Raw genomic sequence first — 24,858 nt, 5'->3', positions numbered from 1 at the left:
TACTGGGAGGTGGTGTAAAAAGGCTCTTCCATTTGGAGGGGCGCTTGGTATAGAAGATATAGTTAGTTTTAATGGGGGATGTGGTGCTGTGATAGTTGTCTTCAATTAGGGTTTCGGGATGTTGGATTAAAAATGTATCTTTAAGATTCTTTTTGGCATTTTTCGAAAGGTTAGGAGGATATGGCATGGTCCAGGAGTTGGGTCCGTGTTTGCTGAGGGCGGACTGTTTGTCTGTGGGGGTCAGAGGGGGGGGTGGTGTGAGGGTGGTAATGATGCGGGACATGGTGGAGAGGTTAGGCTAGAAAGGGAGCGAGAATTTAAGAAGAAGGGGGCTAAAAGGTAAGAGCGCGGTGGGAGAAGGAGAATTAAAGAAGAAGGGGGCTATGGTAAGAGCACGGAAGGAGAGGGAGTGGGAAGGAGGGTGGGGTTGAGTTCTAGGACGCCACAGCATCCACACAGGGGGGGGTCACGGGTAGGACAGTAAAGGATTAGGGGGTTGGAGGGGGAAAGGGAGATTTGGGGGGAGTGGTACAGTAGGAAAGGGGATATTGAGATTTGGAAGTTTGTCAATATAGAGCGGAGGGCGATAGAGGTAGGTGACCAGGCTAGTAAGATAACAAAGAATCACATATTATATATGGGTTGACACTGATTCACACATTATAAACTGATTGAACAAAGAAGGGATAGAGGGGTCCATGTAGAGCATTAATCACATTATATAGTCTCACACTGTTACAGGGTAGTTGTTCATCAAAGGGTTCTCATAAGGGCCCAAAAGAGGCGCTGGGCTCCAGAGGTCTCAGTGTGGTGCTTGGAGCCACTGTTTGAACCTATCTATCCGTTCGCCGGCCTGTGTCCAGGGGGCTATAATGGCCCAGTATTTTTGTTAGACCGTCACGGTAGGGACCGGCAGCTAGGCACTATAATTGTGTGGGTCTCAATCAACAGTCTCAGGCAGGGAGAGGACGGGGGAGACTCTGCATGTTTCAGACGGCAGGTCTCAATTCGGTTACAAGCAACATCGGGCCAATTAGCGGCAAGCTTACCTCAGGGTCAAGGGGCTCTGGTGGACGGCTACAGGAAATGAAAGTGTTAGTGAGTTCGAGGTGGGCCCCACTCGGCATGTCTTGCACAGCATCAAAGTTAATTCTGGTCTATTTTCAGTAGGCTCATCAAGGCCCTGATCGCCAGCCCCCGCACGGGGCAAGGACTGGGGAGTATCAGCAGGCCACAGTCAAGAGGCCTCCGCCTGTCATCGAATAACGTCGGGGATTACAGCGGGTTCAAGGCGCTTTCCTCGTTAGGGCAAAGGAGGAGATATGTGTGTCCTGTAGGACAAAGCAATCAAAGCGCAACCCTCGACGTGAGGACTGGGGAGTATCAGCAGACCACAGTCGAGAGGCCTCAGCATGAATATGAATCAGAAGACTTCAGGGATATGCCAGCCTTGTAGGGACAAAGCAGATGAATATATATGTCTGTCCTGAAGGGGCAGAGCAGTCAGGGCGCAACCCTCTACGTGCACCCTCAGGAATTATGGGTTGCGGGCTCACCTTCAGGGCACCAGGTGCGCCCATCGGCAGGCTCATCAAGAGTCTCAGGTCCATGTCGTCAGAAATCAGGAAAGGCGCAGGGTGGGGGGGAAGGCAAAACCGGCCTCAGACGGATCTCTTACGATCCCAGCTGCGTCGCTCGGTCTTGGTTCGTTGGTTTTCTCGCTCGAATAGGCCTCAGGGAGGCGTGCGCATGGGAGACAACAGGCCTGCCTTGGGAGAGACAGGCTCATGCGCCAGGAGGCGACAATGGGATATTGATTATCCCGAGGGGTTACCACTTGCCCAAATAAAGGGGAAAGGAGCTCTCCAGCTCTAAGAGCTCATTTGAGGCTTAATGTACGTGCGGACGCCAAGGAGCAGCGAGACAGAGGGTCAGATGCAGGAGAGCTACTGGAGCGGCTGGAGAGTTATGGCAGCGTCTGGAGCAGCTGTACGAAGCGGCGGCATCAGGAAGCCCAGGGGCTGGAGTGGCCATAAATCAGAGGCGGTATCTGGAGGCTGGGGCAGCCATTGATCAATGGCGGTGTTTGGAGGCTGGAGCAGCCATTAATTAATGGCGGTGTTTGGAGGCTGGAGTGGCAATTAATCAATGGCTGCTTCTGGAGGTTGGAGGGGCCAGTAATCGGAAGCAGTGTTTGGGAGTTGGAGCGGCCAATACTCAATGGCGGCTTCTGGAGGCTGGAGCAGCCAGAAATCAGAGGCGGCATCTGGGGGCCTGATCGGCTGTAAATCCAAGGCGACGTCTGGAGGCTGGAGCAGCCATTACTCAACTGTGGCTTCTGGAGGCTGGAGCGGCCATAAAACAATGGCGGCGTCTGGAGGCTAGAGCGGTCGATTAATCAATGGCGGCTTCAGGAGGCAAGAGCAGCCGGAAATCAGAGGCGGCGTCTGGGGGATGGATCAGTCGTAAATCCAATGCGGCTTCTGGAGGCTGGAGTGGCCGGATAGTGGAGGCGGCGTCGGGAGGCAGGAGTGGCCAGAAAAGCGATGGCGGAGTCCGGAGGGGCCAGTTTGCAATGGCAGCTCCTGTGGCAGCTCCTGGAGGCAGGAGCTGCCGGACATCAGCGTCAGAGTCCAGTGAGGGAAATCAAGCTGGATCCGCGCAGGCCTACCCACGATCCGAGCTGATTGTCCCAGCCAGGCGAGGTGGCTAGTTGCAGAAGATGCATCGCTGGTTGCCGGCGGGAAACATCAGGAAAATGTCTAAAAACAATCGGGACCGGCCGAGAACCGCGAGACCTGTTAAATTGCAAATGCTTGTTTTACAAAGACACCAGCGATTTTAGACAATGCTTAAGGACAGAAAAGCTATTTCACAAACTTGAACTGTTTAGCATCAGAATTGTAAGTTTTTACCAATCTAACAGACAACAGTAGAAAGAAACACACGGACAGACTTAGGTCTCAGAAGCACACAAAGGTAACAGACCATACATAAAAGTACCTTGAATAGGAAAGCAAGATGAAAGTCCTAGAGAGCCAAGGTGAAGAAAGCAGGAAGTGGTCAGTAAAGTAAAAAAAGAAATACTTAATTAGGTTCTAGCAATATTAAGGTACCACAACAAGCGCATTTTACATTCATTTAAACTTGCCATTCAAAAAGCCACAAAAGTACATTGAAATGATCTACTAATGTAGAAACCACTATTTTCGGTGATTTATCCAAGTACTATTTAAAGATAACCTATTTACATACCATCATAGAAACTGTTACAGGTGTGAAGTTTTTCTTTGCTTACAAAAGCAAAATTCATCATAAAGTAATCGGTCCAATTATTTCTATGTAAAAATTTATCTGACCCACAAACGTCGGATAGGCAAACACTCATACCACTCATATAGAAACCCAAATGAAAGCAATGTTTCTTGTTGTGTCCTAGTAGAAAGACACCTGGAGCCAGGATGTATATTCAGGACTTCTTTATTCAGTCTTCAGTTAAGGTTACAACATCTCTGTACTCCAGCCAGCCTAGTGTGGAACCAGCCCCACCAGGAGCAGCCTCCCTAGCTGCTCAGACCATCTCCAACTGCCACATTCACCCCACTCAGTCACCCAGGCATTCCACGCATCACAGGCACACCAACATTCTAATACCAAGACACACTCTGGCTGAGCAGCTAGAGGCAGCAGGGCTAGAATACATGTTATATAATTATGTAGGATGTAACATTACCTCTTTTTCTTTAAACAAAAGAAAACAATTACATTGCAATACAATCACATTACTAATCTCAAAGATGCAGCAAATGGAAAAAGCATCAAAGAAGATGGAATCATTAAAACAGGTGAAAAACAACAATAGAACAAATTGCGAATCTCTAGAATGCAGAGATAAGAAATCATTACTAAAACATATTTCTAAACGCTAGGATGCAGCGATGACAAAAATACATCACAAGAGAAAAACTTTCTGAAAAGGAAAGATGGTTAAGATAAATACAACATAAGTGCAAAATCCCCATCCCCCTTCAAACGAGATTTTTTAATTCATATCAGAACATTGCATTTTAACTCATATCAGAACATAGCATTATCTTCCACATACTCTGTAAATGAAAAGCACTATGACCCCAAAGGATAACCAAGAATAGTGCTAAAGATAAAATTACCTAGAACATAATCCCACTAGTAGGGAAAACCAAACAAATGGGTCGTCACCCATACTTTTAACCATAAAGGTACTGTGCACAACTGTAACAGGGATCCCACAACAAACCCCGCATAGGAGTACACCTAAGTACAAACTAGTTGAAGCAACCCCCTCATGGAAGTTACATACTCCAGAGAGGATTAACACACTTTCCCATTGAAAACATACAAAATGGGAACTGACTAAAAATGAAACATGGGAGCTGACCCATGTACCAAACCCCTTAAAGAGATTACAAGGTTACGAACCAATAAGTGGGTGAAACTAAACTAAAGACCACTTATGACCATCACTCATGTAAGGGAACAGTGAAAACCAGCCTCTAGAAACTTTAACCCGTAGCATCACAACATTAAAAGGCTATCTGAAAACACCATAAACTCAAAACAGAATTTACACTACTGCCTTTAAACTAAAAACAAAAAGCACACTGGAACACACCAGTGAGCGATGTCTCACCCGAGTTGTGATTAAGATCACTTTCCCTGTAGAAGAGAAAACAAAACAGCACAAACCAAAAAGCTAGACATTTCATTCACATACTCGAGAAATTACATTACAATAAAATTCCCTCGACACATTGCAGTGTAAACTAAAATGTTGTGATCATAAGACAAATAAATGACTTGTAACATGAATATATTCACATGTTTTTGTTGTAAAAACATTACAGACAGACAATAAATACAGAATACCAACTAACTGCCTTGTGCTCATGTTCCAGGAGAATTACACCATTACTCAGAAGGAAATGTACCTTTTACTTTTTTTTCATGAGATGCTCCGAGGTAGTAAGCTCCCATGCCGTTTTGAAGAAACCAAAGCCCCCCCCCCCAAAAAAAAACACATTTTACAGACCGTTTGCATTGTCCCCAGCTCACATGACTTTTCAACAAACTTTATTGAGGAGCGACGTGAACATTGATTGGCAGGAAGAAGCATTGTAAAAGAAATGAATAAGAAAGCAGACTGGCATCGATGCAGTACAGGCAGTCAAACCCAAAATGGAGTCACGCTGACGACGTTGCTGCCGAGAGGCTCACGGTGCCTCCGTGCACCAAAACGTCCTTTATAAGCAGCCTTACACGTCATAAAGGACGAAGGATGGCCAGGGAACACCATGACAACCTGGAAGACGGCACGCAACCCGAAGCTTGAGAGGGTAAGCGTGTGCATGCACTTTTAAAACCGAAGAGTACAGTTTAACCGTCAACGGTGCTGCAGGGTTCCCAATAACTATTAGTGTTGTAAATAAATATAAATAAAGCCCCAAAAAGAATAAAAAAAAACACCAATTGGCCAGGAACGTTTCTCTCGCTGCCTCCATACAAAAAGATTTAACTCCAGTGCACTTTCAGATAGCAATGTAGACGTCAAGCAGCATCCAAGCAGCCTCCATACCATAAATCGGTATTCCTCCTCACCGCTCGAATTCCCTTTCCAGTTAGCCTCACATCTCTTTCTTCCCAAGTTGCTCCGTACTTCCTTACAATACTCCACTTTAGTAATTAGAAGTGTTCAGCATCTTCAACTGTTTAGGACAAACGCTGGAAGTTTACTCAAGAGAAAGGCAGTTTTCAAAAAGATCTCAATGTGTAGGTGAAAACACTAACAGACTGACGTATCAAATGAGGCAGAAAAATGTATAAGGCACTGTCACTGTGGCACAAAAAGCGTTAAAAATTCGCTGCACACAAAAGTCAGTTAATGACCAGTAAAACTCCATTTGTGTAGTCACTGTAGGCTCAGAAGTGATAAATCCATTAAGACTACACATCTCAAATTGTGCCAGTACTGTAAATACTCAGTAAGCTCTGTAGAGCGCTGTGACTGTAACTCCACCATCTGGTCTTTTTTATAAAGGACGTCACAAAAATTGTGCCTTGAGCTCTTTACAGTCACTTTATTTAAAAGGCACTCTTCACACATTAATGTGATGTGGCTGGTCCACCAACACCTGGTTGTAGCGACGCTACTCATCCAACTCACAGTCATTCTTGTACTTTACCAAGTGGCTGGAACTCCAGGTGAGGTTGTAGTTCAACTACTCCACCAACTCACTGTAGACCTCTGTGGCTGGAACACCCAAAATCGGTTGTAGCTGTGCTACTCCTCCAACTGACAGTCGCTATAGTATTCCCAGGCTGTAGTGTCAGTTGGTGGTGACACTGCTTGTTGGGGCTGTCCATGGAAAGGACACTGGTGGGGCTGGCGCTGGCTTGCCTGGAAATACCTTCTTTTTTTTTTCTTGAAATTGCTTGAAGGATCTCTTGGTTGTTCTGTTATTTCCTCAGTTTCAATGTTTCCTTTTTGCTTAGCTGTACCAAGATCTACTTGGGTTCAAGACTGTCCTCGTCGCCAAAATTATGTTGTGTCCTAGTAGAAAGACACCTGGAGCCAGGATGTATATTCAGGACTTCTTTATTCAGTCTTCAGTTAAGGTTACAACATCTCTGTACTCCAGCCAGCCTAGTGTGGAACCAGCCCCACCAGGAGCAGCCTCCCTAGCTGCTCAGCCCATCTCCAACTGCCACATTCACCCCACTCAGTCACCCAGGCATTCCACGCATCACAGGAACACCAACATTCTAATACCAAGACACACTCTGGCTGAGCAGCTAGAGGCAGCAGGGCTAGAATACATGTTATATAATTATGTAGGATATAACATTTCTCATAATGTGGTTATGTTGTGCTGACATACTACACCTGGTTCTGCTATATGTATTCCACAAAGTTTCTCAAAGGCTTCCTGAATCCATACTTTAAAGTACTCCGTATTGTCTATTGTATTCAAGGTAGGCCGGTCTTTTGAAACAAACCGCCACTTTCACTTTGCGATATTTTTGAGCATCAATCAGGCGATCTACTTGGGACCAGTTTATCTTGATGGTGGTTCTGAAGTTCAAGTTATTTACTTTCTGTGTCGTCTTGTCTAGTAGAGATTTTAGCTAGCCACAGATTCCTTACCTTAGAATAATCTCCAGGCTTCAGACTAGTTTGGAAATTTTTGAGCAGTACCCCCGTCTGCCAGTAGGTGGATTTGTTCAACTCCACATCAGCGTTGTCATCCTTGTCAGGAGTGGTGCAAGCGGTGCCCATGTCGGCACCACCCATCAAGCAAACACCTGTTTCTTTTTGTGACCTTTACATGCCACAAGTCACACAAAATGCTGATCAACTGGTTTGTATCACTATGGGCCACAAGAGGGTGACGGTATGCAGAAATCCATTGGTAGAGCATGGAGGAAGCATGGAGGATGGGAGGGTCGGTAAGGAATCTGCGGCTAGATAGTCTCTCTACTAGATAAAGCTTTATTGAAAGTAAGTATCTTGCTCATCTGACAGAGCCTTCTAGCTGCAGATTTCTTACCTTAGAATAAATACCCAATCAATACCTCCCCAGAGGTGGGTCTGCGAACAGGTTAGACCAAAATTTCCTGCAGGACGGAACAAGTAAAATGCCCATCACAATGGACCAGGCAGTCCTGGCAGTAGCTCTTAGTTAATGTGTGCAAAAAATGCTGCTTGACAGATGTCCAAGATAAGGACACTGCAAGCAAAAGCAGTGGTTGCAGCCTCGACTTTGGTGGAATGAACACACAAGCCCTCAGGAGATTGCTTTTTGGCCAACGTATAGCAGATTTTGAAAGCAAACTATCCATGATGAAATGGGTCAGCTTCTGTACAGATTTCCCTTTCTTCGTTCGACATACCCAACAAACAGTTGATCGTCCACCCAGAACTCTCTATTATGAACATAGAACACCACCACTCTTTTTGGATCCAGACATTTGGAGTTTTTTCTCTTATTTAGAAGACTGGGGCAGAGCAAAAAAATGTAGGCAAGATGATATTTTGGCTTATATGGAAAGGATTCACCACCTTTTGAAGGAAGGTATCATGGGTACTCAAAACCAGTTTGTCTGGGTAGAATGTTGTGCAGGAAGTGGCACAGCGAGTTTGCTGAGCCTCCTGACTGATATTATGGCCACCAGAAAAGCAGAAAAGCTGTTTTATGGTCAGTAGCCAGAGTGGACAGTTGTGCAGCACCTGGAAGGGCACACACATGAGAAAGTTTAAGATCAGGTTGAGGTCCCATTGGGGCACAATCAATCGCCTGGGAGGAAACAAGTGTTGTAGTCCTTTGAGGAAACCAGTCATAACAGATGACTTGAATAAAGAAGGTTGGTCCAGCAACTGCAAGAAAGCCATTTTGGTTGACAATTAAGCCTTAAAAGTGCCCAGAGAAGAGCCATGCTGGGCCAGGGAAAGAATAATCAATAACAATTTGGATAAGGGTGTAAAAAGAGGATACATGATTTTGGATATATACCATGTGACAATCTTGTCCCAATGGCAGGTGTATACCGTTTTAGTGGAGGGACACCTGGCTGGCAAATTAGCGTCACAGACTACGGGTATATGGTCAAAAGCTGTGAACTGTCGCTGTTTAATCTCCACATATGAAGATTAGGGTGCTCAGTGTAGCTGTGCCAGAATATCCTCCCGAACGGGCAGCCAGATCGAACGGCTGATACTCATACTCAGGAGTTTGGGGCACCAGATTCTATGTGCCCAATCAAGAGCCACAAGAATGACTAGCCAATTTGTTCCGGATTTTCTTGGGAACTCTGGGCAAGAGTGGTATTGACGGAAAGGCCTCAGGAGGCCTAATCGCCCCTCGAGATGAAAAGCGCTTCAGATTGAGAGACGCCTTGGAAACTCCAATGCGCCGAACTGCTGACATTGCATGTTCTCGATAGTTGCAAACAGATCTAACTAAGGGTTTCCCCAATCTCGGAAAAGCCCTTGCACAACCTCTTGATGGAGATGCCATTCATGATCCGCTAAGCATTGATGGTTGAGTTGGTCAGCTCTGGAGTTCAGAGAGGCCACCAGGTGTTGAACCACCAGGGAAATGCTCTGGCGTTCCAGCCATGCCCAAAGACACAGGGACTCTTGACATAGGGTCCATGATCCCACTCCGCCCTATTTGTTGCAGTACCACATGGTGGTGGGGGTGTCTGTGAGCATCTGAACTAGCCTTTCCTCGATGGTAGGAAGAAAGACTTTTATGCCAGTCAGATCCCGCGTAGCTCTAGCAGGTTAATGTACAGCAGGGGCTCTGACAGAGACCAGAGTTCTCTGATCTCCATCTCGGCCAGATAACAGCCCCAACACATGAGTGATGCATCTGTCAGTATGGTCATCTCTGGGTGAGGAAGGAAGAGAGGTCTGCCACTGATCCAATTGTGGTTTGTTAGCCACCACTGCGGGTCTCTTGCAGTTCCCTCCAAGATCTCGATCATGTTGGAGCAATTCTCCTGACATTAATTCCCACTGTGGAACTCATATATGCCAATAGGCATGTGTTATCAGTAGGATTCAGGAGGCCATGAGGCCCAACAGCCTCAGGGTCAGTCTCACCGAAATCCAGGACAGATGCTGAAACATCCGAATCATAGCCAGACTATCCTCGACTCGCCGTTTCAAAGGATAGGCCTGAAACTGCACTGTGTCCAGAATAACTCTGAGAAAAGGGAGCATCTGAGAGGGAGTCTGGTGTGACTTCGGCATGCTGATAGTGAACTCCAGCAAGTGCAGGAGGTCCGCTGTAGTCTGGAGGTGGGAGATGACCGCCAGGGCGAGCCCGCCTTCAACAGCCAATTGTCGAGGGAGGGGGTAGACTAACCGCTAACCTCTGCAGATACGCTGTAACCATCATCCTGGCCAGCACCCGAGGGGTGCTGGTAAGGCCAACGGGGAGCACAGCAAGCAGAAAGTGCTCATGGCCATCCGAGAACTGCAGGTAGTACCTGTGGGCAGGCAGGACAGTGATGTGGAAATTTGTGTCCTGCAAGTCCAACGCTTACATCCGCACTTCTGGGTCGAGGGCAGGCTATACCTGGGCTAACATGAGAATCATGAACTTCTCCTTTAGGAAGAAGTTGAGAATGCATAGGTCTAGAATAGGACAGAGGTCTCTGTCCTTTTTGAGCACCAGAATGTAGCAGGAATGGCAACCACAACCAACGTCTGACACTGACCCCCTTCTCAATGGCTCCATCAGCCAGTTGTGAGAAAGGACATGGTTGGTAGCCCCTACCATAGCCACGGAAGGGATGAAAGGCAGCCTGGGGTTGGCGGGGAACCATGAATAAGCCTAAAGATCGGGCCATAACCATGCTGTCTTTAAAACACTCCAGTGCAAAGTCTGCCTATTCATAAAAAATGCTAGAGCCATCAAAGGGCATGTTCATAAGCGAGGCCTGGAGATCCCCCAAAAATCCAGTGGATCTCTTGAAATGCTTGGCAATAGCCGCTTATGGCTCTGCTATTTGGGGATATACAAACCAGGACAACATCCAGAGGGTGGAGAATAAATTCCTAAGATCACTTCTCTCCGTACTACAGTCCACCCCTACATTTTCAACTCACTCAGAGTTGGGGCTGGGGTTTGTTACAGACTTATTGAAATCCGCTCCTGTAATTTTCTGGATTAAAACATGGCTCAATCAGGAAATCTCCCTAAATCATATGATTCTTAAGGACTGCCTCGCTCTGGATAGAGCTCATAAAATTCCATGGCTGGTCTATATTACGGCTATGTCGACAAAACCAGGAAGACCAGAGCTCTTTCATTCTCCAGGGAGTATTAAAAGAGAGGAGGTGAGGGAGATTAAAATGGCCTTGTTAAACCGGTTTACAGTTGAGCGGGAGGCAATGGACATGGAAAAACCGTTTGTTAGAAGAAACTATGCACTACTAACTTCCCCGGGGCTTGAACCCTACCTTACTCTGGTAACGAGACAGTTTCATTGGTTCCTTCTAACTAGATTTCGTTTTAATTTAATACATTTTACATTAGGCCATTTTAACACATGGGACACACCAGAAAAGGCCAAACCTTGTGATTGTGATAACTTTTCAACACAGGACACGCAACACTTCATGATATTTTGTGATCATTACGCATAAACAAGGAAAAAATATTTGCTGCCGATCCTGAGAGAGGCTGGTTTTCTCCAGTTGAGGCCTGCTCTCCTGTTTCTGCAACTTCTATCTAGTGCACGTGTCACTTTCCATGTAGCAAGCTATTTAGTTGCATGTGCCCGTATTAATAAGAAGCGATGTAGGTCACGGGGTACACCATCTAACTCATGAATTATTTGCACATTGGTTATTGCTGTTTTTAAAATGAAATACTGAGAAAGTTTTTAAACATGTTTATTTTAATTTATGTGTATTTTATATTTATTCTGTATCTACATTTGTATTCAATGGTCTGTTGCTGTTTTATCCTGTGATGTATTTGTACCTATGTCTTTTTTTGATTTCTATTAATCGAATAAAAGTATTTTGACTGGATCTCTCCCAGGCATGGAGTCACAGAAGATGCAATTGCTCTGAGTCCAGCCCACATCAAATGGTGAACCATGCTGCATCTATCCCGTCAGAAATGGCTTTGGTAAGAATGGCTCGGGCCTCCTCTGAGACCAAAGGCAGCACTTGCGCAACAGAAGCCCACACAATGTTTTTCAGGCCTAAAGATACCCGGTTTTTACCAACTGCAGTGCTACACTCGTGGAAAAGAACATCCGCTTGCTAAGGGTGTCCAACCTTTTCGATTCCCTATCCGGTGGAATGGTAGAGAACATGCCAGGGTTTTTCCGGGAGGCAGAGGCTTCCACCACCAAGCTCTCCATGGTGGATGCTGAGTGTGAAATCCATTGTTAAGTAGATGCACAAAACCCTTTAGAAGTCCTTTCAAACTCCTAAAGCAGTCCATTTCAACGATTCAGGTCACTGTTTTACATTTTACATGTTTAACTTCACCTTCTTACTTATATTATTTGCTTTTTGCAGTTGTTGCATTTGCATGAAACATTTGAGTCTAGTGTAGTACAAAGTGCTAGAGGGTTAGAGCCAGGAACTACCTTTCTCTTTTACCCCCACAGTCCCAGTCTGCAGGCAGGGCTTTGTGCTCCCAGTGGGAAACACCTGCTCGGCCTCCATGGAAAGGCGAGTGATTGACTGCTAATCTGCATTTTTATTGTTGCTATTCAATCAATTCTTTTCCGCCCTCTCTGACAAGCTTTAAAACTAAGGCACGCGTGATTTAAATGGTGCAAAAGAGACCGGGTCCATGTAGCCTGGCATTAGACGGTCTGACATTAAAATATACACATAGGAGTTCTATTTTTTTAAATATAATATTAGATTGGTCCCTCCTAAGAACCTAATGACACACCACATATGCGTTGGGAGACAGAACTATATTACAGCTAGTCTGAAAATAGATCAGTGTGGTGCTTTACTGACATGCAAGCGGATTTGAATTCGCTTAGAAAAAACTTATGGGTTAAGATTTTCTTGGGACCTAATAACTTTGTAAAGCTGCTCCACTGTCATATTATTAATAATTTCTAAACAGGCAGATGCTGGTTGGATTTGTTAGTCTTTTCAGGCTGATTTGAGGTATACATACCAAGTTGGTAAAACAGGTCTGGCTGGTTTCATGCTTAAAATGTTGATTATATATAATGCTGTTGAACTTTGTTCCTCCACATGGAAATGGTGTAGTGCAGTCCTGGCAATACTCATCTCATGCACAAGTCAGGGACAGTATGTTCCAAACAGATCAACTGTGTGTGCCAGTAGTGTATACGTTGCCAAGTGTTGTTTTGCAGACAGCATTTACAAGTAAATAACAAGCACCGGAATATCATAAAAACACCAGGTTTAGCTGAACATTTACATTTAATATGGGACAAGTGTGCTTAAGTGAGTGGATTACAAACCTTTTATAGGGTTCCTGCTGCAGATTCCTTGTTGATAATAATAACAATTGCATACTAAAAATGTAATGTGTTTGTAGCTAACAAGTGACGTTACCATCACCAAATTCAGGTTACTATTTTTGACTTCCTGAGAAGTTCAAAAGGCTGAGTGAACCTTACACTTTAAGAACTTGGAGTTATTGTTTACTTGCATATCTCTGCAGGAGATGTGTTAGGTTGTGGAGCTATCTTTTGGGCTAACAGAAGTAAATGCATCTCACCCTGGAAGTTCCGAGGTTGCCAGACACCTTTGACCCGTCAGGTCATGTTCTACTTTCATCCTTCCTGTTCAATAATCCATGTTTCCCAAGGGTTTGTATTTAAATGCAGTTGAATTCTTACATCCTATGAGATGGTGACTTCAAGCGGAGTTTACAATATTGCAAAATACACAAAGCCAGCAGCCCCACTCTATTGGTGCTGATATTCAACTAGTGATTTCCCCAAAGAAGGACCCATGAAATCAGGTGAGGCAGGGCCTGGCTACTGATCACGAGTAACAAAAAGGAAGTTCTCAACAGGAAGGTAGGCAATGCAAAACGTCTTTACCTCTCCACTCACAATTCGCAGGTACCACAGTGATAGAGGCCCATGTAAATCATTTCACTCCTTGGAGTAGAAATGAAATCCTGCACACCAAACTACATGACTTGTCCTCTACATCCATCTCTCATTTCCCTACTTGAGCCCTGTTTTAGATTGGGATTTCTAATATCTGTCTCAGTCTCAGGCTGCCCTCAAGAAACATTCTTTGTCCAAAGCAATATTTCTCACAGCAGGAGGCACTGAGTGGTCTCTAAACTGGAGCACCCACAACATGGGCACAAATAAGTGTGAGGTCTCAGCATCTGGCTGTAGTCATCCTTCCTGAAGCAGCAACGATGGACAGAAACAGGGCAAACCTGACATAGAAATTTCCAACCTTGAAGAAAGAAATATTGCAGCCACATCTCTTATCTCGACAATCTACCAAATGGCAGTGCTCAGGTAGACTAATCTGCATTTCCTTGTTAAATGAGAGGTGTCATTGATTTTAGTTTTTTTAAGGTAGCACAGTCTCTCTCTCTTCCCTTCAGTGTCTGGGTTTTCTCCCTCCAGCTACAAGAATGCAGGCAATAAACTTTCTGTACCACGTTAAACCAGGAGCATCCAAAGTATTTCCTCTCATACTTAGGCAAAGCATTTGTGAGGCAAATTGTAAGGGTAAACATCAGAAGACGCGGCTCCAGCATTTACAGTATCTCATTTTGATGTTTTCATTATTTACCCTGTATATTCTCTCACATTGCTTTGATCATGTGGGTATTGAATCATTCTAGCGTAGCCTAGAGTGCTTTATAGTTCCCTATGTATGCTTCCAGCCATTACTTTCACTACCAACCCATCAGTTGATCAGCTGTCCATGCTGAAGCCATGGTCTCCCAATGGTCTAGAAGTGGATTTACTGTTCATCGGATTCTAGGGCCATTCAAAGGTGTCCAATATAGAACTGTCTCACATACAAATATGATATTTCTTTTTACAGCTTTGCATCCTTGGAGTGCTTTCTATCTCAACAGTATACTCTTAATGCCTAAAATCATGCAGGAAATTTCGACCTTTACTTAAAATTTCCAGTTGTCTCCTCTCCTCTTTTTTCTTTGAATTACCCTCTCCCTCTGTATGCCTCCCCTTCAAGTACTGCATACTCTAAGTCATGTGTGGGTTTGCTTTAATCTCTACTATTGTATTTCTGAAAATTGCCTACACCTGGTCTCAAAGACTGCAACCTGTCCTCCTTTGAAAGTCAGACTGTGCACACTAATAATTTCTAATCTGCTCTAGCTCATCTACTAAACCCACAGACATGAACCCCAACACCCTACAGTAATGATCCTACCTAAATGATACCAGATTTAATCCCAAACTCAAAGAGCGGAGCACAGCTGGAATGGTGTCGATGAGAGAACTAGACTATACCATATTCCAACAAAAACCAATAACCACTGGACTAACCACCTACCTTGCTTCTGGAGCAGAGTTCCGCTTGGCATAAAACACTTCAACACCTTCTTAGGGTTAGTAAGCAAAATATACATGTCATTGGAATACAGTACTTACTAAACGATCTGTAGTGTTCACGATCTGTAGTGTTCACTCCTGGTCCTTGCATCTCCTATTGACTTATCAACAGATGGCTGTTGAAGGGCAAAGGGTCAGACAAGGAGTCAGCACGAAGGGGTAATCTTGGGTTAAAGGGTGAGTGATCTCACTTCTGAAAATACCACGGAGTCTGGCAGCTCACACGTTTGCTTAGTGAGTCATCACATATCTTTGACGCACATGACCTTGGCTGCACTTTACAGAGACCATTCACTGTCACAAACAGGGAAAAATAATTAGAGGGAACATTGCTAAGTAGTATGCATATAAGCTTGAAGGGGAACAGAAGACCTGCCTAGTTGGATGCAAAGGGAAACAAGGTGCACTCCATTTGGCTGAAACGTGAAGACCTCATCTAAGTGATCACTGATCCCCACATTATAAATAAACAAGATTTGTTAAAACTTTCTTAAATATCTTTTCTACTGTGAGATTTAGAATTATTACTTTGGTTGGTGGGACCCCACCAAAATAATAATATGAAATCTTACTAGGTCAAAACAGAGTTGTTACACCTGGCATCCTTGGTGTGGTATTGCCCAACATAGTTTGCCTTCACTCCCTTACTTTATTGAATTAGTTTTTTTTCATTAGGACTCGATGCACTTTACCACTGCTAAAGTGCTTGTGCTCTTTCCCTAAAATTAGGTTAAATTGGACAACTCCTAATTGGTACAAATAATTATTTACGTGTAAGTCCCTAATATATGGTACTACATGAATCCGGGGCCTGTAAATTAAATGCTACTAGTGGACTGCAGCACTAATGGGGTTATCCACTACAGTAAAACTGGAAAACATGTCCCACACCTGCCACTGCAGCCTGCAGTGCAGTGTTAAACTGCCATTTTGACCTGGCAAAATTAAACTTTTACAAACTTCCTTTTTTAGGTCGAGCATCAGCACGCAACGCTGTGCAAGAGCTGCTATAATCACTCGCACTGAGTGTAATCCCGCCTGCTGCTTGCCATTCATTTATTCCTGTGTCGCTTTTATTTCCTTGCTTTTTACTGGTTGGTGCTCCTGATAGATCACTTCCGTTTTTAGGCCAGGAGCACCGGCCAACTACAGTTTCCTTACACTGTAGGTCTTTGTGTATGTTTGAGAGAACCTCTTCTTTATTACAGTGGCGCCCGCTTCAGTTGCATGCACATATGTTTACTATACACGGGCACCAACTACTTTTTATTCCCATGGCGCCCTCGTTGCAGCCGCACACATCAGTTTCATGTACACTGGTGCTTCACCGCTACAGTTTCATGCACATATGTTTTCTATACACAGGCACCAACAACTTGTATTCCTATGGGGCCCGCGTCGCTGCCGTGCCACTGGAGCTTCAGTTGCATGCACGTATATTTTCCATACACTGGGCCAGCTACTTTTTTATTCTCATGTCGTCCGCGTCGCAGCCACGCACATTAGTGCACATTGGTTTTATGTACAAAAACGCCATCCAGAGATTCCCGAGGTACCTTTGGGTAGTCAGAAGGGGGAAGATTCAGACCTATCACAGGAAATTCTTATAGTGCATTTGCCAGCTGGTGCTTTGCGTCGGATCTTTCATTGTCTACCTTTAAAAAAAAAAAAAGCAGCAGCGGGAAGCGGAGTCACTTCCTGCCACTGCATGTCTTCTGTGCCGTCCCCATAATCTACTCTAAACATAGCAGCCTACAGTAGCGGTGCTCGCCTCAAGCCACAGAGTTTCAAATGTATCACTGCTCCAGGAAAGGTATGGAGAATGGGCTCTGGGCGTCATCATCATCTCAGATGTTGAAAAGCACGGGCAGCTGCTCATTCTCTGCCATCGCGTCTGTCCTTGTTTTTGAAGTACCTCAGTGAGGAGTTTACTCCATCCACATCTTAATGGGAGCATCAAGAACTGGCTGGTAGCCTGAAACTCATCAGTGCCCCCAGTTTATGATAACCGTAGCGACATGATGAACTTGACGTATTTGGCTCCTAATGTCCCCTGCAAGTTTCCACATATGAGCTGCATGTTGTTGTATGCAAACGAACGAGGCATTCCCCCGCCTTACCATACCATGCGCTAGGCTACCGGCTCTCCATTAATACCTCACATTAGCTCTTCTTGATACCTTGCCTCTGAAAAGGGAGGGCGAGGAGCAGGGACAGCTCCGATCTCTGCAGTCACTCCTTGAGCAGCAGAGTCTTGAACGTTCTTGAACCTCATTATGACGATGAAGAAAAGAGTCGCCATCTTTTATTAAGCCAAACACAAACAATACTGTATTAACATTTGTTGCCAAATGGGTACAGATTGGGGCATGATGTATTTAAGATTTCGAGACAATCTGTATCCTCGAGACAGGGGTTACAAATACAACACAATTTCAGCCACACCTCTTAAGTGTACCTGTCTATCCCTGTGGGTAAGCGCTTCAGCGCCCCATAAAGTAGGAAAGTTGGTGTCACACAAATCCTCCTATGCAATACAGTTTGCACACTTCCTAGTCAAATGCGTGCTTCCTTCTCACTTATTTCTTCAATGTGCACTCTCGGTGTTTGAGAGCAATGCATTGCTTTATCTAGGACACTTTCCTTGTGGTGATTGTGTGTATATTCAGGGCTTTCAGTGGAAAAAAAAGCTGGGTGTCTCAAAGGGCCGTAGCCGATGTTATTAAGGGCGTGGCTTATAACACTTAAGCTACAAATCTGTGCTTAGCATAGTGTGCCGCACGACTTGTATTTCGCTGCTTTTGTCATTGCATCCATACATTTAAAACAAGTGACATCACACCTACAAGAAGCCTGGGCTATTGGCTTTGCCAATGCTTGTTAGATGTGGAAAGCAAATCAGCAACAAATAGGGCTTCTTTGTATGTAATATTGAAAACTCCTCCGTATTGAAATGATGAGAAGGTGATAGATCTATAATTAGTGTCTTAGAAGTTACTTCAAAGGCAGTAAAGTGTGGTAATGCTGCAACATTCACATTTTATTTCACAGAGGGTGGGGGCAAAAATGGAGAGTATATGACTACATTGTAGAAGAATCTACATTCTACATAAAGCTGAATTTTTATAGTTACTTTCTTTCAGGGATTGCATGCTGTCAGTATCAGAATCCTCCTTACAGTTGAGAGGTAAAGGAGAGTAGTGAGAAGGAAAGAGGTGATGTGGCCCCGCCATACCAGCCAGCGCTGCGAAAGCTCAAGCGTCTTTTGGCTGTCTCGGGGTCCACCTGGTGACTGAAGCAATGGGCGTAATGCATTTCCAGGGTAGCTTTCACCATTACTATAAGTTCGAGCTATTGGTGTTGCAACTTATAATGCAACGCCAATAGCTCAAACTTTCAGTAATGCGAGACCTATTGCATTGCAAATGCTTGTTAATAATAAAGTCGCCCCTAAGGTACTCTCTAATGGTTCATAGGGCAGAGTGCATGGTATTTAAAAAGTAGGCAATGTGTGCTTATGTTTTAAATGGCAGACGGCGGCGGACCTCAAATTGGCAGTCCAGTCCTTAATTACTTCAAGGATTGAATATGGATGTACAACACTAGCAGGTCTATCAAAAATTTCCACATCTCCACTAAAAGCCTTCTCAATGTGGCCGCAAGATTCATTACTTCGTCTGGAAAATACAACCATACCTCCCCTCATCTGAAAGCATTAAACTGGTTACCATACGAAGCCAGAATTCGACTTACACAGGCATGTATAACCCACAAAGCGCTCCGCTACAAAACACCAAGGTACTTAGTCCAGGAAATTGAGCTATCAGGGGGAAGCAGACCATCCAGGAGTGCCAGAGAGCTGTTGCTGAAACCACCCATCTTTTGGAAGAAGAAAACGTACGATAGAGCTTTCTCTGTAACAGCCCCCAAAATCTGGAATTCACTCTCTCCAAACATTAGAAAAAATCCAAACACGGCAACATTCAAGAGGGAAGCGGAGATCTTCCTAATGAGCAAGTTCCTTCCTTAGGCAAGACTGTTCACCATCAGCATCATGATTAATAGCCAGATGTCGCATAGTCTGGTCAGATATGGATACCTCCTGCACAAAATAACCACAAAGGCACCAAAACTAACCAAAGACTGTTGCCAGCTAGAGCGTATGTAGGTGTTCCCTCTACAGACCAACAACGAATGTAAAGATAAAATCACCAGTTAAGCTGTGAAAACTTCTTTACCTGTACAGTACTACTCTGGAGTTTTGATGTAGAACATACAGAAAATACACATCGGAACCATTTGTATAGGAATACTGTTACACCTTTGTACACTAAACAGATCCTAAAATTGTTATTGTTGAAGCTGCTAAGAAAGACATGTACCGGAATCTTATATATATTAATGTTGCTATACCCGTTATACTCCAAAATGTACCTCATGTAACTGTGAAGCACTCTGATTCCCATGGGTCACGTTCGCGCTATATAAAACTCTACAAATAAATAAACAGGTCCTGACCGTGAAAAACGGCTAAATACTTTTTTCACTGGTGTAAGGCTTTCTCCATAGGCTAACCCAAGGTTGCCTTACTACACTTATTTAGTGCTAACTTCAAATTGGGAACAGATACAGAAATTATGTTTACATTCAAATGAATGGCAAATAAAACATCTCTTTATTGGTAAAGTCAGATTTTAAGTTACAATGTTAAAATTGCCACTCTTGTGTTTGTTTTGTTTGCCCTAAGTTGGCAAGGTATGCCCAGACGTGGGTCCCTTGCTCACTTTGCCACTGGATTCAGGCTAGCCTGGCTGATGAGGTCTGTTAGCCCGAAACCGGTCCCAGGATGCTTGTTTACGGTCCAGGGAAGACATGGCTTGGCAGTTTGTGCTGGAGTGTTCCCATGACTGATTTGCCAATAGCTGCGTCTAAACTGGGGTCGCGAAGTGAGCTAAAGAACAATGATGGATTCAACCCAGATCTGTGACTGGGGGTGAGTGCTTTGAAAGGTTTCTGCGCTCTGTCCATCATCTCCTTGTGTTTACTTTTAGAAAGCTGGCATTTCCCTGCCAGTGTCCTGGGTCCCATAACTCTGAATGGACTCCTGTTGTGTGTTGTGTATTGCTTCCAGACACTGAGACAAAAGATGCCAAGGTGTGGAGATATAGAGTCTTCCTGATAAAATGACCAGGGAAGAGTTATGACTTCCTTTGATAACATTTTCAAAGGGCCCTGCTGGCACCACATACAAAGGAACCCAAAGCCAGGCCTGTCCTTGCCTTTGTCATCCTAGACAGGTTGGATGAAGTGATCAGAACCCGTTTTGGGCGTAGGGCAGGGAATCCCCCCACAAAATGGCTGGCAATAGGTGGAACAGTAGAACCTTCAGAACCACTCATCAGAGCAAACCTGGACCCATGGAAGAATCATAATGATTGTCCTACTGTCTGAGGAAGATGGACTGCACTGCTGACAGAAGAAGGATGATAAGAACTTCTAGCCTTGAACTCAGGTTACATAGAGGGACTTAATTGGTCAGTTGGCTGGCCTCCTATGTGAGCTACATGGCCAAAAGCTTTCAGAGACCTCCCTGCAGCTGCCTATACCAACTGCTGCCTGGACCTTCCCTAGCCCTGCCGTTGGTCTCTGCTAGAATGATGTCTGATACTCAAGAGGGGCTCCTCAGGTCCTGGACCCTTCGCTGGCATCAGTATGAATTTCTCCTAAAGAAATCCTGAAGATACGGAAATTTTGGATCCCTTAGGACCGCAAAGTGACCTATTTGCATCAAGAAGCACCCATGACAGCCACCAACATGAAGCTCCAGTGGGACCAGCTCTTGGTGTAGACAGCAACTTTCTTCGATGACCGCAAACGCAATGTTCCCATGAGACCTGTACTTCGGGCAAACAGCACGTGTAGACCACCAATGCAAATCTTCTGTGATAACTGGCTCTACGTGCAACAACAAGGACCACCCACAAAACTCGACCTACTCCTCACACAGACAGGACATTCCTCGCATGCCCCCGCCAATGCCAATTACACTATTCACTCTGCACCTGAAAAGTGAACTCTTCAGTGGGACTAACCTAATCCCTGTATCCGAACTGGCCTCCATCGCGGTCAGCCTGATATTCTGACTTTCCATTGGTCCCACACAAACTGATAGTCTCAAGTTAGCAGAACATTAGAAAGTACTTGAGTCATGTTTGGCTAAGGAAGTGTGACAACACGAGTCATTAATGACTTTTTTGGGAAGGTATGAGAGAGAATTATATTTGTTCCAAGTGGGCTATGCTATCCAGAGAAGTCTTAAATGAGTACATCCTGAATCACTTCGAACAAGGCTGTCTCCCAATAGCATGAGGGGTACCTTGGTACTGTTAAAATCAAGAATGGGGCAAGAAGAAGCATGTTTTGGTATCCATATGGACAGAGGATTGTGAGACAGCATGAATTGCAGAAATGGGGATAAATCCTTAAAAATATTGAGACAACCTATGTGGGAAGATGATTGAGGGCGAGATTCTTTTAACCATGAAGTTATGAAATATTCTGTACACTTAAGTAGAATGATTTGGCATTTAAGTCGTGTGGCGCTGTGTAATCTTGTGGAAGCCAGCCATGGTTTTTCGGGATTTAACTTTCCTACACCCAAGTTTATGGTTCAGCTTGATGATTCCGATATTATTTATGAGTTGACAGGCAATGTAGAAGGGTCTGGAAGAGATTATGTAACAGCTGACAAGAAGGAGAGGTTTGCTAAGTCGCTGCCTAATGAGAATATGCAACGGGCAGTGATATACCTAAAATCAGCAACCAGGAACATATCAATAACAGTGTGTCGAAGTCGCCAAATGAAACGAGGGAGGCGATGTCAGGTACTCAGGGTTCTTTATTGTAGTTCACAAGTCTTAGGTACAGCACACGACCTCAGCCACCGGTAACCCAGTGTCCCCACTCTCGCTGAGTTGCTCGCCCTGGAACCTTCGCAGTGGTGACATTCTAAGTGATGTCACCACGGAGTGTTCCAGGGTGACGGGAGGGCAGAGGGGTGGTGGCAGTTCAAGATGGGAGATACCACACATCCCCCTTCCCTACACAACAACAATACAACAGGTAACAAAACCATTATCAGAACACATCCCGCATGCTAGGTCACATATTGCTCCAGATGTCTGGGCGGTCTGACTATCCTTTGGCTAGTCCTACTGGCAGGATGGATTACTACAGAACGCTTCCTAGGGAGCTGTTCACCATGCATAAGGGGCTTTTCCCTCCTCGCTCCCCCCTCAACGGAATCTTCCTTCGGGGGGTGATACTTCATTACTCTCCCCAAGTTCCAAATTTTTCATTCCTCGGTCTTCACTGCATTCCTGAACAATTTGACAATCTTAGTGGGTCTGCTGAACCCCGACAAACTCGCCCTCCCTGTTGGCGCTCTGATTTTTATGATTCAGAAAAGGGGGTGGTGATGGACAGAGCATCTGAGTTAAACAGAACACTCATACCCAGTCAAAAGATCAGGGCTTGATCCATCACCGTTATTTAGCTCACTGCACCATCCCAGCTCAGAACCCGGCTACCTGCAAATTAGTCTGTCCCTGGCCCAGTGCATCATGGGAACAGGGCAGACCAAACTACCAAGCCAATTCTTTACTGGAAAGGAAACAAGCTTCCGGGGACCCGTTTCTGGCATTGCAGCCGTCTTCGGCCCGGCTTGCTTGAATCCTGATAGTGCAGTGAGCAAGGGACTCATGTCTGAGCATACCCTGCCACTCCTATAGTGGCCAAAACGATTCAGAAAAGGGGGTGGTGATGGACAGAGCATTCTGTTCTGTTTAAATCAGATGCTTTGTCCATCACCACCCCCTTTTCTGAATCGTTTTGGCCACTATAAGAGTGACAGGGTATGCTCAGGCATGAGTCCCTTGCTCACTGCACCATCAGGATTCAAGCAAGCCGGGCCGAAGACGGCTACAATGCCAGAAACCGGTCCCCGGAAGCTTGTTTCCTTTCCAGTAAAGAATTGGCTTGGTAGTTTGGTCTGCCCTGTTCCCATGATGCACTGGGCCAGGGACAGACTAATTTGCATGTAGCCAGGTTCTGAACTGGGATGGTGCAGTGAGCTAAAAAACGGTGATGGATCAAGTCCTGATCTTTTGACTGGGTAGGAGTGTTCTTCTTAATTCAGATACTCTATCCATCACATCCATTAACATCTGCTACAACCTTTTCCCTCCTGAGGCGGAAGCCGGGAGGTCTCCTTTCTTTTCTTGCACATTTTACCTGTGTGTTGTGACTTGCTTCTATAGTCATTTTTATCTCTGTGCAATTTAGGCTTGCGCTTGATTAATAAGCGTTTGCTGTGTTTGTTAGAGACTTCCCAGCGCTCTCTGGCGCTTCGTTTGCTCCCTTCCCCTTGCCTGGGTATTCAGACCGCCCTCGGCCGAGTATTGACGCCGAGGGCTGGGATCTGATTTTGGCCGCCATCTTGGGGGTAGGACTCGCCGCCCTCGCGCTCTAGTAGCGCTATAAAAGGGAATCTGAGCGTTTGCTTAGGGATTAACATCTGCTACAACCTTTTCCCTCCTGAGGCGGAAGCCGGGAGGTCTCCTTTCTTTTCTTGCACATTTTACCTGTGTGTTGTGACTTGCTTCTATAGTCATTTTTATCTCTGTGCAATTTAGGCTCGCGCTTGATTAATAAGCGTTTGCTGTGTTTGTTAGAGACTTCCCAGCGCTCTCTGGCGCTTCGTTTGCTCCCTTCCCCTTGCCTGGGTATTCAGACCGCCCTCGGCCGAGTATTGACGCCGAGGGCTGGGATCTGATTGTGGCCGCCATCTTGGGGGTAGGACTCGCCGCCCTCGCGCTCTAGTAGCGCTATAAAAGGGAATCTGAGCGTTTGCTTAGGGATTAACATCTGCTACAACCTTTTCCCTCCTGAGGCGGAAGCCGGGAGGTCTCCTTTCTTTTCTTGCACATTTTACCTGTGTGTTGTGACTTGCTTCTATAGTCATTTTTATCTCTGTGCAATTTAGGCTCGCGCTTGATTAATAAGCGTTTGCTGTGTTTGTTAGAGACTTCCCAGCGTTCTCTGGCGCTTCGTTTGCTCCCTTCCCCGTGCCTGGGTATTCAGACCGCCCTCGGCCGAGTATTGACGCCGAGGGCTGGGATCTGATTTTGGCCGCCATCTTGGGGGTAGGACTCGCCGCCCTCGCGCTCTAGTAGCGCTATAAAAAGCTCCCCTCTCCCTCCGCGCAGCGGACGCGTACTGCGGACGCACCGGACCTGCGCCGGAGTCACGCCAGAGTCCTGCCCGTCTGCGCCCGTCAGCGTCCCGGAAGCGCACGGCGTGGCAGGCTCTCCCCCTCCCAACTCCTCTTTTTCCCCATATCACCATGCTATCCTATTCATCTCAGGTGCTCCACTCCATGAACAAAGTTGCGGAGTCCTGCTACACAGTTTTTCCTGGTCGCCATAGGGGTAAGCATAAATGCCCAGGTTGTAATTGGCATCTTACTAGTGCACACCCTCCTACATCTCACACGAAGGAGCGAAACATTAAACACCTTTTTTTACTCCTTAACATCAGATCAATGCACAGACATGCTCAAGAGATCTTTGATCTCTTGACCACTGATAAACCTGCTTGTCTGATGCTTACCGAGACATGGCTTAATGAGTCTTCCCTCCCTGACATTGCTGTTGCCATTCCCCCGGAGTATAACATCTTTAGACA

At 45.3% G+C, this 24,858-nt stretch overlaps 1 protein-coding gene across 6 annotated transcripts in view; it reads right to left on the bottom strand.

Annotated features, from left to right (window-relative positions):
• Positions 1 to 24,858, bottom strand: part of FBXO25 (F-box protein 25) — an 823,789-nt gene that overhangs the window by 39,556 nt on the left and 759,375 nt on the right. For 5 of the 6 annotated variants that reach the window (XM_078647893.1, XM_078647895.1, XM_078647897.1 and 2 more), the window contains one exon: positions 3,004 to 3,030. The exons of the other annotated variant lie outside the window; for it this stretch is intronic. In XM_078647893.1, coding sequence (XP_078504019.1) covers positions 3,004 to 3,030 — 27 coding nt within the window. The remainder of the gene's footprint in view (positions 1 to 3,003; positions 3,031 to 24,858) is intronic. 6 annotated transcript variants of the gene reach the window in all.

The sequence above is a fragment of the Lissotriton helveticus genome, chromosome 6, assembly GCF_964261635.1.
Source record: "Lissotriton helveticus chromosome 6, aLisHel1.1, whole genome shotgun sequence".
NCBI classification, from domain to species: domain Eukaryota; kingdom Metazoa; phylum Chordata; class Amphibia; order Caudata; family Salamandridae; genus Lissotriton; species Lissotriton helveticus.
The sequence above is the reverse complement of the archived record's forward strand: the minus strand, read 5'-3'. Positions and strand labels throughout refer to the sequence as shown.